At 38.5% G+C, this 14,077-nt stretch overlaps 1 protein-coding gene across 2 annotated transcripts in view; it reads left to right on the top strand.

Annotated features, from left to right (window-relative positions):
• LOC143889896 (protein PECTIC ARABINOGALACTAN SYNTHESIS-RELATED-like) overlaps nt 1–12,945 on the top strand; it is a 37,524-nt gene extending 24,579 nt beyond the window's left edge. For both annotated transcript variants that reach the window (XM_077394291.1, XM_077394290.1), the window contains exons 6-11: nt 451–570; nt 10,108–10,224; nt 10,405–10,548; nt 10,990–11,113; nt 11,194–11,385; nt 12,042–12,945. In XM_077394291.1, coding sequence (XP_077250406.1) covers nt 451–570; nt 10,108–10,224; nt 10,405–10,548; nt 10,990–11,113; nt 11,194–11,385; nt 12,042–12,401 — 1,057 coding nt within the window. In that variant the 3' untranslated portion in view covers nt 12,402–12,945. The remainder of the gene's footprint in view (nt 1–450; nt 571–10,107; nt 10,225–10,404; nt 10,549–10,989; nt 11,114–11,193; nt 11,386–12,041) is intronic.
• The last annotated feature ends 1,132 nt before the right edge of the window (nt 12,946–14,077 follow it).

Genomic DNA, 14,077 nt, shown 5'->3' with positions numbered 1-14,077 from the left:
CAAAGTTTTAAATCTTGATAACGGTAAGTCTGCCTTTGTATGTTTTATCTTTTGGAAGCTTATGTTTTATCTTTTGGAAGCACAATAGCTATTGTTTGAAACCTGTTAAAGTATAAAAGATAAATAATGCCTTTCTCCAACAGCTTAAGCTTTTGGAGAAGTTGGTAAGTTAACATGATATCAGACGAAAGGTCTTGAGTTCAAACCTCCCGGATAGCAAAAATCCACATGTGCCACGTGTTTGCCAAGTGGACCACACGTGCGGGGGAGTGTTAAAGTATAAAAGATAAATAACGCCTTTCTCCAACAGCTTAAGCTTTTGGAGAAGTTGGTAAGTTAACAAAACCAATTAGTTCTTTCTTATTTGTAACCCATGTTCATTTTTATCATTTCAGTTGTTAAGATTGTTCATCGCATGGACCCTATTTCTGATTGTCATTTTATGGTCAGGAAATTCGAGGATATATTTGATGTAGATCATTTCATCGAGTATTTGAAGGATGACGTACACATTGTACGTGACATCCCTGACTGGTTTCCTGACAAAGCGGAGCTATTCACAAGTATAAGGTTTAGTATATTCACTTTCTTTTCTGTTTACTATACTAATATTCCAACTTGAAAAGCGTATTATCTACTGGAACTGGCTTGTTGCTGCTATTGAAAGTCTTTTTGTGATTTTTGGTTTTTGTAAAACAATGCTGATGTGGTATGGGAGGTGAACATTTTTCACTGCTTTCTTATCAAGTGTCTATGATGCAGGACAATACCTAATCTAGGGAAAATCCTACACTCCTAATGGGATAATGGTTTTAGGAAAAGGCTTACGGTTAACACGGAAGACTCAAAACTTCTAAAGGGACTAGCGTAGGGCTGATTTAATGAAGGTTTAATTAATGGGTAGCAGCAATATCGAGGCTTAGAATGCATTCAATAATTAAAAGGAACATAATTAGCATGAAATAAACCTTATACAAATCAACTAATAGGTAAAGCTCTTTCAGGTGAATTTAATGACAAAATTTGGCCGAAACTATGTTTTACGCATGCAACCAATCAAAATAACTAAAAGCTAAGGTAAGTACCAATGAAATAGATGTAACACAAGCATGAAAACAATAATATCCAATGAAGAAAAACAAAAAAATGTCCAGCAACAGTAAAAGGCTCAAAATGGTCCAGTTTTGGGTTGTAAGGGTATTTTGGTAATTTGACAGATCTGGGATTTTGGTTTAATACTGCTGTCCAAATCTTAGGTTAAGGTTTAGAAGGTAAAAGAAAGGTTAATCTAGGGTTTAGGCTCTGATTTGACCGTAGGTTTAGGTTAGGGTTCACTAAAACTAGTTTTAGTGCTTGAAAAGGGTGAAAATTGCAATAAGGCTAAAAAAGGGTTTAAAGTTAGGGTTTTTGGGTGTTTAGGCTGAGGTTTAATCATAAAAACAATCCCTCAAAATCTCGTAACAAGATTTTGGAGAACAAGGGAGATCTATAGATTTTGGGTTTTTCTAGTTTTAGGGTTCAAGAACAAAGAAAATGTAAGATCGGATTTACTACCCTTGTTTGTATTGATTTGATTGAAGAAATAGAAGATAAAAGATGAGAAGAGATGAGAGAAGAAGGGCTTCAAGCCACCTAGAGGAGAAGAGAAGAAGTCCAAGCTACAATAGCTCTCACAAAAAAATTCTCAATTCTATTCAATATTCAAAAGTCTTTTACGTAGCTTTCATAAGATGTATTTATAAGAAAAGAAACCCTAGAAGATAACTTAAAGTTAAACACTAATATCAACCATTCACTTAATCCAAAGTAAACTAAGTAAATTTAAAAACTTACCTAAAATAGTAATCCCGTAATAAACCTTTATCACTTCCTAAAGACACTCATAACTTACTCAAATCACATCAAAATCATGTGATCTTGGGCCCATTAGATAGGTAATTGAAAAACCTTTCTAATAATACCAAAAACACGCCAAACAGATGAGATTTGATGCCTAAAAAGTAGGCTACAAATAAAATGACGAAAATAGAAAGTAAATGATAAAAAAAAACGACAATGTCTGTGACCCATGCTAGAGTCCCCGCCATCAGTCTCGCCCATGTCTACGCTTGTAAACCTTGAATCCACGCCCATTGTTGATGTCCTCATCAGTCTATTTACGATTTCTGTAGTTATTGCCCTTGTGATTTCATCATTTGTTATTAAGGGAAGTATAGGTCATTTTACATTTCATTAATATATAAGAAATATATTTTGTGTACTCAACATATATAATAGAAGGCTCCCATACGAATTGTGTGGTTTATCCCATCTCTCTTTTCTTCTCCTTATTCTACTTCATCTTCTTTAATTTATGTACATGATATCGTCTAGTAAATATGTAATCTGTATTCCCTTTTCAATGTTAAATCATCTTTCTTCTCTTTTCGATGTCCTCAAATTCCTACCATCATCCAAAGACCTTGATTCTCTTTCTTTTCCTTCCATCACATGTGGTTGAAGCCGTAATCTTCTTCCTTCTTTGAATCCCTAAATCACTCTTCTTTGAGTCCCTACTACTCCTTTCATCTTTGAAACCCTAATCCATTTCATCCTTCACCATTCAAACCCTAACAACATCAAATATGTTCCCACTCTAACCCATCTATATTTGGAATCTCTTGCCTCCTTCCCACCATCACTCATCGTGAATCCCAAAATTTAACCCTAACTCATTCGTGAATATAGAACCCAAACTCACCCTTTGGAAACCACAAAAACCCCCAAACCCATTTCAAACTTCTTTTCTCACCTGCTCATCCCATCGCCATTCGTACTTCTGTAATCCAATCCCTTCCTCATCAAAATCAAGATGTCTCTCCAAGAGACCTATTTTTCATTTCTACTCTCTTTGTGAATCTCTAGCTTTGTATATCCTTTTGATTCCTTCTTCCTCATCTTTTTTTTTTTTTGAAATGATGAGTAAATATCATTAAAAACAAAAAGGGCCGAGTTGGTCAGTACTACATGAGAAGGAAAATAAACTAAAGCAGATACGATCTCAAGGTGGAAGTGAGTCAAATAAAGCCAAGGATTCCTTCGAACTAAGAGCCTCACTAGATGGTCCGCCACTACATTGGCATATCGACACACATGTTGGAAGACAAACGAGGCCTTGCTTGTCCAATCCATCATCTCATCAAATAGACTATCAAATCTCCATGGATGTTTATGAGACCTAGTGAGCCATCGAATTACATTCAATGAGTCCCCTTCCACAACCGCATTGTTTATCCCTTTGCTAACAAGGAGACTCAGACCTTGGTAAACAGCTTTAACCTCTGCTTCTGTAGCATCCGCTACGCCCAAGGGACCTGCATAGGCCCAAATCACCTCTTCTTGGTCGTCCCTAAGGACTCCCCCTATTCCTGCTGGGCCAGGATTCCCCATACTAGAGCCATCAAAATTTAGTTTCCCGCTCGCCAGGATTCCCCATACTATTCCTTCTTCCTCATCTTTCTTTCCCATATTCTCTCAAATTACCAATGTTTTGAATGGAAACAAATTTTATTCAAGAAAAAGAGGAGTCTCCATGACCGAGATGGCCGATACAGAAACAGAAAGCAAAACTGAAATGAAAACAAAGAGACATGACTTCCAACCAAAAAAAAAACAAAGAGACAGACAATGTAACCCTCCAAGGGGGACAATCAAAAGACATTGGACATTCTTAAAGAGGAAGATAATCAAATATCTGTAAACTCTTCTTGGATATCCCTTCCTGACTAGCCTATCGTCACCGCTATTAGCTGACCTCCTGACATGCTTGAAAGATATATTCGAGCCCTCCCCTCAGTCATGTATCTCGTCAAAATAAGGAACACATCTCCATGGGAAGGCATGGGACCTCTTAAGCCATCTAATTACATTAAGGTAGTCTCTCTCCACTGCCACTTCATATCAGTTATTAGTTTCTTGGATAGTTGACTCCAAGTGCTACACGTAACTTGATCTAGGTAACATATCTTCCCTTGTTCCTTATTCTTGTTCGTCCCACCTAGTTCTGGATGTGGGTTCTTTCTTACCCATCACCCATGTTGGTTTCACATTGATTTATTCCTCATTCGGATCCTTTTTTGTTCCTGGTGTGTTTGTTGTCTTAGTCTTCAGTGAAAAGTTTTGTCTTGAGTAATGTTAGATTGATACATTAAATTAGAATTATGACTACTTGTGGAGGGTCAGCGGATCATGTCTAAGACAACACGATATCGATAATCATACTGTTTACTTCATAGGTACTTATATTGGTCAAAATAACTATCATGCTTCAAACTTATGGTGTGCTTTCTTGTGATTGACCCATGCTCAATCTTCTGAATTGGATCTAGTTATGTTTGTGGTGTTTAAAAAGAAGAATCTAATATATAAAAAGAAGAATTAAATAGAGAAAAAGAAGAGAGGATAGGAATCTTGAGATTGTCTCGCATCTCATGTGTGGAGAAATCTCTCTTTAATTATGAATCATCATCTAAAGGTGATAATTACAAGTATGTCCTTAATGAGGGACTTCTTTGAAATATGAAATAAGATATAAAGATACATACAAAAGTAGTTACTCCCCCCAAGCTGGTGAGTTGATGTTGAGCATTCCCAGCTTGGATAAAAGAAACTGATGTTAGTTACTAAAAAGAGCTTTTGTGTAGATGTCGGCCAACTGATCTTCAGAACAAATATAGGAAGTAGAGATTTCCTTGGTCTGCATATGCTCTCTTACGAAGTGGTATTGTATCTCAATATGCTTGGTTCTCATGAAATACAGGATTAGAGGCTCTATATATGGCACCTTGATTTTTACAGAATACAGGCACAAGTTGTTTTACTCTCAATCCCAAGTAACTTTTTTAACCATGTAAGTTCACCGCTAGTCACAATCATTGTCCTACAGTCAACCTCTGTACTAGAATATGTCAAAACACTTTGCTTCTTTTTCATGTAACCTGGTTTCCACTCGCAAACGCCTAATAGACTAATATCTAGAAGTAGATCTCCTATCATCAAAAGACCCTATCCAATCTTCATCTGTATAGGTAGAGATGTCTAGATCATGGTTTTAAATTCCAACAAAAACTGACACGAAACGACCGAAGTGCATCAATGAAAATTGCAAGTATAATAGTGTATACTATATCAATATGTATTAAATAATTATATGGGATTTGCTAGGCAACTTGTCTCCATTCACGAGGTGGCTGGTCTGACATGCGACAGACCAGCCGCAAAATGCCTTTTGCAATGGACGCTAGCAATTCCCTAATTATATTTATATGAATTGCATGCGAAATGTGGTGCATGTATTATGTATAAATATTTACATAATTTACATGTCAAATTTGGTATGTGCCCAATTATCAGACATGTGCGATAATGCATGTCACTAGTTGTTTGATGTTTTTAAGCCATTATGGATGGTTGGCTTGCTTATGTGATGGTTTCTAAGTATGTATTTATGCTTATTTTAGCATTTCTGGAAGTTTAATCTTTTTTCTTTTTTTGAATGATGAGGGATTATATTAATAAAAAGAAGAATTGCAATTGAGCTGGTCGATACAATGGAAAAAGAAGAAGGCCAAACAATGAAGAGTGAATAAGTAGAATACATAAAATCCTCAAGGGGAGAAGAAAGTCAAAGAACTCCAAGGATTCCTTTGTGGATGCATCTCTTGCTAACCTTTCCGCCTCACTATTGGCCGATCTTCAAACATGGTGGAATTAGATATACGATCTCTCCCCTTCTGGAGTTTCATATTTAAATTCTGCCAGTTGCATATGTTTCCATATTTTTATAGGATTTCAACCATAAATTCCGACCAAAACTGAAACGTTTCCATTTCCATTCCGTGTTGACTAAAATTGAAATTTAAAACCTTGGTCTGGATAGAATTTCGGATGGCGGAAAAGAGGCGGATTTTTTTTTGGGGGGGCGGGGGGGGGGGGGGCTAAAGGAAGATCTAAGACAGGAGAAAGTAATAGATCTGGAGTCTGGTCTTGCTCTCCCTGTAAATACCTTAACTTCAGTTGGCGAGATAAATGCCGTTGGTGTCAACGGGCCAGTAACCACTCAAAATGGGTACCCCGTGCTAGCTCAACTCCTCGGCTAGAGATTGATTGTGGTGGGGATGATTGTTGGCCTTATTCTGGCAAAAATTTTCAACATAGGAGTTTAGGGAGCCCATATTTATCTATCTCGGGTAGGGAGGTGGACGTACAAATGGATACCCTAAAAGCTTGCCTGATAGGGACAAAGAAAGATCATAATGGGACCCTACAAGAGCTTTGGAGTTGGGCACAAAAGTTCTGGGACATTCCATCTTTACAATGCCCTTCTATTTTGGCGAAGAACGAGATTCTATTTACGTTTGAATCTGAAATGCAGGCCTCACAGATTCTCTCTAAGGGACCTGAGGCTTTGTGTAACTACTTGCCCTCTCTCTCACCGTGGAAAAGGGAGTTTATTCAATGTGAGGAAGCTCATTGGGTTTATTTCTATGGCATCCTATTGCATGCTTGGGCCATTTCAACGGTGGAGGCTATAGGGAGGGAGGCTATAGGGAGCCTCTTTGGTAAGGTTGTGGAAACCAGGATGGAAGGCAACCATAAGATGTGTATGAGTTTTGTTTCGGCTAAAATCCTAGGCCCCTCGTTGGCATTTTCCTAGTTCTTGTTTTAAAATCAGAGTTTTAGACCAGATCTATACCATCGGGGTTGACCTTCAGAAAAATAAAACTTGTGCTTGTTCTCCTGAGTCCCTTACCTATTTGGGCCTTCCTGGATCAGATACCCGCTCACAGGCTCGATCCTTGGCGAGTCAGGGGTGGCTGCCTGGCGAACCTTCGGATCCCGTGATGATTTCAAATTTCAAATCCAACCAATCAAATCTTCCGCCAGTGCCACCCAAAGATGGACCTAAGGTAGGACTCGAGAAAGGTGTGGTGGGACCTGAAAATAGGAATCTAGGTCATTCCTGTCTATCCTTGGCGGGTCCCGAGACAGCTAAATCAACCTCCTGCCCCTAGGCGGAAAGTTACCTGGCTGGATCTGCTCATAAAGAACAGTAAGTCAGATGGCCTCCATTCAAAACAAGGAACACCTTCGATTACCGGGCCCGTATCGACTATCACAATGGTTTAAATCTGTTGGCCAGGATGCCTAGATCAAAAGAAAATCTCCTTATAAATATTTTGGAGAATCTTCTGGTCACAAATTTAGGGTCTAGGAAGAAAAACAGCGGGCTGCTAAACTTCTTAAAAATTTATTCTAAATCGGCTAGGTTTGGATCCGCTTATGGCTAATCCATTAGTTTCCCCCCGGAAAATATTGGTTTTTTGGGGCTGGGGGCCCCATTTTTTAGGTCATGTCTTAGACAGGAGGCCAAAGTAATTAATGAGTTTAGGTCACTATCTTATGTTTCTTGGTTGTTGGGAAGTGGGTTTTAGCACTCTTTTCTAGGAGCGAAAGTTTTTAAGCTTTGAGATTGGTTTTAAAAGGTATCTCTCTAGTTCAGTACCTTGAAGAGGCACAAAAGTCACAAGCAAGATATCATTGGATTTTCTTGGTATCATTTGCCCTCACCATCAACAAAGAAGGAATGGAAAACCTTGGTAGTACAAGAGAATCTTCTTCTTGCCCTGGAGGACGTAGCAGACGGCTATTGATGGAAATCATGATATTAGAAAATATCCTTAAGAGGATGAGAACGATGGTTTATAATGAAGAAAGGGCTTCCATCAATGCCCCAACTCGTAAAGAATTATCGGGAGATCTTCTTCGTGGGCACTAGAAACTACTAAAGTTAGAGACTCATGACAGGCTGTTCACTTGGTACAGCCTCTGTGGATTTACTTCGATCAAAGACACCCACTCGCCGCTATACAAGCACCCTTTCTTTAATCTACTCGTGATTGAAGAAAGGGTTGTGAGGAGGCAAAACTGGGAAGCTACTCAGGCAGTGGGTATCCGGCTGGTGGAAGAAAGGATTGCGAGCAGAAAAAATCCTGGATTCTTGGATCGGATTCTGGAGGACCTTCTACTTGATATGCCGGATTTCTAAATCCAGTATATTATGGAGGAGTTGGAAAGGTGTTCGGCTTAGGCGACTTGTCTAAAAGTACAAACTGAATGACTATCTAGATGGCGATGACAAGTCTGTTTTGATGAATGCCTTGCCTTTCCTCCCGTTGTGCAGAGAAGGGGACGGGATCTCAAGAAATAAAGGTCCTTGGTGAGGCTTCTAAAGGCTTTAGAACGGGTTTGATGCTAGGATAAGACAATCTTCTAAGGGTTCTGCAAAGGAATTGAGTCTTTCGTTTGTGTGGATTGTAAGATATTCTCATAGCTTGAGCAGGCAGCAAGGGTCTTGACTCCTGTTCTGACCATCAGTCACGATCTTGACTTGTGGGCTCCACAAATGGGGCACTTTTTGCTGGGCTTGATTTAATTAAAGCTTTTGGGTAATTTAAGGCGTAAAGGGTTCTATTTTGGGCCAAGGAGAATGTTCCTCGGTAATTCATACTATGTAAATCTAGTGGGATTACTGGTCTCCATTGTAATTTTGCTGGTATGAAATATATTTGTCAATTTTCGAAAAAAGAAACCTTGGTCTGGAGGTCTAGTGTCTCTGTATAGAATGCCACGACCTGGAGAGGATGCCTTATAATACCATCGTCCACTTCCATGTGTTAAGTCCTTGGAGAGTGCATAAACTTACTAATGACACCAACAATATGGGTGGGATCAAGACGAGTGATAGTCAAGTATATCAACTTACCTACAATCTCATGATATCGTCTTGTATCATCAAGAGGTTGACTGGCATTTGCCAATAGTCTGAAATTAAACTCCATGGGTTGATCAATAGGTTTTACATCTGAGTGTGTCGATGGTTACATTTACATTACCAATATTTGTTAGGAGATCTTATGCATACTTTCTTTGTGGTAGGTAAATAGAGAGGATCTGCTTCAGGCCTTAGATAGATTTCTTGAGTCCATACTTTTCGTTTCTCCCCTTGAGATACAAAGACTGTACATGGAAATAATACAAATCATTACAATAAAACATTTTTTTTTTAAAAAATGACAATTTCATTAATGGTTAAAATAGGGACAAGATGTCCCATGCTACACCGAAAAGAAAATGAATACAATTACATAACCTTTAACATTAGATAGTTTAAGAAGCAACAACCAGCATACTCCTCCTTTTGCTAAGGTATCTGCTGCCTCATTAGCCTATCTCCTTCGATGTTCAATTCTGGGCTCCAATACTCGTATTTGATCCAGTATTTCTGCAATTAACCCCTGGATCCTCCACGGACCCATTGAGGCATTTGACGCCACCCTAATTGCATTCGCAGAGTCCCCTTCCACAATAAGATGCCTTATGCCATGTTCAAAGGCCCATCGAAGTCCAAACATAAGGGCTCTTACTTCTGCCTCGTTTGCATCACATTCCCCTCCCAGTCCTGAATAGGACATAATGATTGCTTCCCTGTCATCCCTTATCAGACCCCCGATTCCAGCCTTACCTGGATTGCCTATAGAGCTCCCATTGAAGTTCAGTTTCACCCAACCCGATGGAGGTGGCATCCACCTCAGCGTTGGTTTAGTCCGAATAGTTCTGTCCCATATGATCACCCACCAGTTGCGCAAAATATCAGTTAAACTATATGGGATCCTCTTTTTTGCTTTAGTCCATGAGATGATTACAATACAACATTACAACACTTTTTTCCTAAAATTTATATTGAGAGGTAAAAATTTATTTTGAGAGCCCTAAAGCTTTATCCTTTCCAAAAATAGTCACCCACATACTTTATAGGACGGGTACTAGGAAATAGCGTCCTGTTTCAGGATTATTAAGTGGTAATCTTACTTCGAGCCATTTTGTTGATGTTATGATCTGTTTGTCTTGAGATTGGGAAGTTTACACAGCATGTGTGGTCCTGTTCTCTTTCTAATGTGAAATTTTTTCAATAATTTCACGTTAACTTTGTTTGAAATAACGTGTACTATTAACCTTTTTTTTGCTGGGGCTGATTGTTTTGAAAGGATTTTCATGTATTTATGGCAGGCGCACTGTAAAAAACATCCCAAAGTATGCTCCAGCACAATTCTATATTGACAATGTACTACCTCGGATCAAGGAGAAGAAAATAATGGCTCTAAAGCCTTTCGTTGATAGGTTGGGGTAAGTCATGGATGCCAATATTTTTGTATCCTACCAGCTATTTCCATACCATTTTCTACCTTTCTTCTCATTATGGTAATTTGGAACTTCTGTCTGTATGTTATATACTCTCTCATGCTGCTTCGACATGTGTTGCAATAATTAATCATTAATTAATATTTGTAACTTTCTTGTTTTCAGGTATGATAATGTTCCGCCAGAAATTAATAGGTTAAGATGCAGGGTGAATTACCACGCTCTTAAATTCCTACCTGAGATCGAGGAAATGGCAGATCATCTAGCATCGAGAATGAGAAACCGCACAGGCAGTTCAAATCCTTACATGTAACTGACAGTGGTTCTCTTGCTTTAGTAGCTCATCTACTCGAAACCTATTTCACAAATATCGTTCTCGGGAATTTCTCGGCAAGGGAAAATCTTGCGATATATTCAATTTTTTTTTCGGGTCTATATTGGGGAAAAAGATGATAAAAATATATTTAAAAATTTAAGAAAAATATAAAATAAAAATATTGTAAAATTATCAGGATAATATCGTGATATTATCATGATATTTTATAATAAAAATGAAAATATCTCTACATTTTTAAAGATTTCGGGATTATTTCGAGATTTTGTCGTTTTATCAAAATTGTCGGTATAAAAACGCCATTTTTTGAAAATCGCAGAGATATTTGTGACATAGCTCGAAACCAACTACGATGATCATAGGCATCATTAGGCAAACTATTTCCATTGCTAAAAAAATTGCGCTTTTTTTAACAGGGCACTACATTTGAGATTTGAAAAGGGGATGGTGGGCCTTGCATTCTGCGACTTTGTTGGGACAAGAAAGGAGAAAGCTATGATGGCTGCATATCGGCAGAAGGAATGGCCTCGCCGGTACAAGGTAACTCGAACTCTGTATCCTGTGGAAAACACCGAGTCAATAATAAATTTTGCTTGGTCTGATGGTAGCTTTGTCTGCAGAATGGGTCTCATCTTTGGCAGCAGGCCATACAAAAGAGAAAGGAAGGACGGTGCCCCCTTGAGCCTGCAGAAGTGGTTGTGATCCTTCGGGCTATGGGATACCCTAAAGAAACTCAAATTTATGTTGCTTCTGGGCAGGTCTACGGAGGACATAACCGGATGGCGCCTCTTAGAAACATGTTCCCCAATTTGGTACTCTCTGCCTCCATTTATTTAGCTTTACTTAGCAGGATATTGTGGTCCTTTCATCTCTCTGCCTGCTCCATGCTGTATAGCCTAAGGATCATGAGCTGGTTGAATGCTAGAATACATGAGATCTGCCCGGTCATTTCGGTAGATGAAGTAGTGGGAGGTCGCGAAGTTAGGGGGCGTGTTAAGTTGAGAATTTCGAACATTGTGGGGTGCAGTTCTTGAAAGCATGAGAAAGTATTTAGTTGACCAACGACTAGAAGACTAAGTTGCGTAAAGTTCTCTTTGTGATCTTAAAGCTATAGTGGATGAAATTGAAATGAAATAGTAGCACATCTGTCTTTCACTCCATTAACAACTTTCACTGGATATCCTCTGTATTATTCCTACATCACTAAACTAACCTCTTAAACCCAGTCATGGAAACCAAAGCAACAGATTGAGAAACCAGCAATTAGGCTGTCAGATAAAATCCTTGATCAGTCGAGAACAGTTTGTTACCCGTTGGCCTAAACCTGATTTTTCTTTTTATTTTCCCCGTAAACATCATTAAGATTAACCCACAAAGGCCTAATGACCTCAACAATTACAATCATAGTTACATATTCTATCTTTGGAACATTTATGTTTCTTTCTTTGGATTTTTTTTGGCATTACAGGTGACCAAGGAAGAGTTGGCGAGCAAAGAGGAGCTAGATGGGTTCAGGAAACACATAACTAGCTTGGCGGCCCTCGACTTCTTGGTGTGCTTGAAATCAGATGTATTTGTGATGACCCATGGTGGTAACTTTGCGAAGCTCATAATCGGAGCTCGTCGGTACATGGGGCACCGGCTGAAATCTATAAAGCCGGACAAAGGGGTGATGTCCAAGTCCTTTGGGGACCCCTACATAGGTTGGGCAACATTCGTGGAGGACGTGGTTGTGACCCACCAGACGCGCACTGGTTTGCCTGAAGAAACCTTCCCCAACTACGATCTTTGGGAGAATCCGCTCACTCCATGCATGTGTAAGACATGATCTATCTCTCTCTGCCCCTCTCTACAATTGTCAAAGGTGATGCCAAATTTTCACCTCTACTTAATCTAATGGATCATGATCAACAGGTAGGTACTTAGAGCCAGCCAGCCAGTCACAAATTAGATTGATAGAGAGAGTTATTTAGTGTAAAGGTAAAATATAAATCAAGCCATAAAAAGATTGATAGAGAGGTATGGGTATCGAGGTTGCGTTCTGTAAACCATTCACGGCCGTTGGTAATGGTAATAGCTAGAAAATGAAGTTCGGTTATCAAATCTGGGAAGCCTGTTTCTCCATTTTCCGTTAAAAGAAAGGCCAAATTATGTGAGAAAATGAGATTTTCTTAAGAGATTTCAGAGTCGCTTCAAAAGATTCTTGAGATTCTTATCCTCCTGGATTTTGGGGAGAGAATAAGAAGCCTTGTCCAACATGGGAAAATATGAATCAAGACAAAATAGTGCCATTATAACTTTTTTGGATATATATATTTATGGGCAAGTTTCTTGCAAACAAATCACAATTAATCACTATAAATTGCTATTAATATTATGGGTTTTGCTGTAAAAGGTAATTTTACACTTGTTTTGAAAATATTCTAGAATGTTAGATGGGAAATTACATCCACTGTTTTAAATTTCGGTTCGAAATTTCGGATTTCGATTGAGACCGAAACCAAAATTTGGCGAAATCTGAAATTTTGGGTTTTACCAAATTTCGGAATTTGAGACATTTGAGCCTAAATTTTGGGAAATTGAATTGTTCTTTAAAACAAAGAAATATTCCGAAATTTCAGCTGAAATTCAGTAAATCATTAAATAATTTTTTTTTTTTTATCATTACCAGATTTCGGCTGAAATTTCGGTTTCGGCCAATACTGAAATATATTCCGAAACCGAAATTTAAAACCATGATTACATCTGCTTCTCAAAACTAATAATCATACTAGGGAAGGTTTTATAAAAGGTAATTTTACACGTGTTTTGAGAAGTAGGAGTAATTTCACATTCGTAACATCCTCAAAACAGGTGTAAAATTACCTTTTATTGAACTTTAACGAGGCACTCGTTAGCAAATCCTTTCTCTTTGTAAAATGTTGCTTGGCTAACTCAACCCTTGTTTATTTCTATCCTAAAAAGGATCTTTAATCACGTTCAACTTTGAAACGGGTAAGATCTACTTTTAAACCACGCTCTATTTGGGGTAAGATGATCTGACAGTCATCTTCAGGGTTACGTATCAATGGAAGCCACTGACCTAATTCGATAGTAGTAAGATTGCAGAGCGAGATCGCAGTGAGACTTCTGCAGGATCGACCATCGGATCCTTGCGATCATCCCACTCATAACTCGAATGACCTAGTAAGATCTAAATGGATTAGGGTTCCGCATTTTATGTAATTGCCCAGATGGATACGATCTATTAGATTAATGCTGATATATATATATATATATATATATATATATATATATATATATATATATATATAGAGAGAGAGAGAGAGAGAGAGAGAGAGAGAGAGAGAGAGAGAGAGAACGGGTCCTACACACATGTGTAGATAAGTTATCTACACACTAGCTTAAAATACAGTGGGGGCCACATTATTTGGGTGATCCAAACCATTAATATATAAGGCCCTCACATAGATAGGGTGTCCACAAAAAATCAGATTCATAGGA

The sequence above is a fragment of the Tasmannia lanceolata genome, unplaced genomic scaffold, assembly GCF_043159265.1.
Source record: "Tasmannia lanceolata isolate RefF3 unplaced genomic scaffold, GAP_Taslan_0.1 ptg000013l, whole genome shotgun sequence".
In the NCBI taxonomy this organism is placed as follows: Eukaryota; Viridiplantae; Streptophyta; class Magnoliopsida; order Canellales; family Winteraceae; genus Tasmannia; species Tasmannia lanceolata.
Note: the sequence above shows the minus strand (reverse complement) of the source record. Positions and strands in the feature narration are given on the sequence as shown.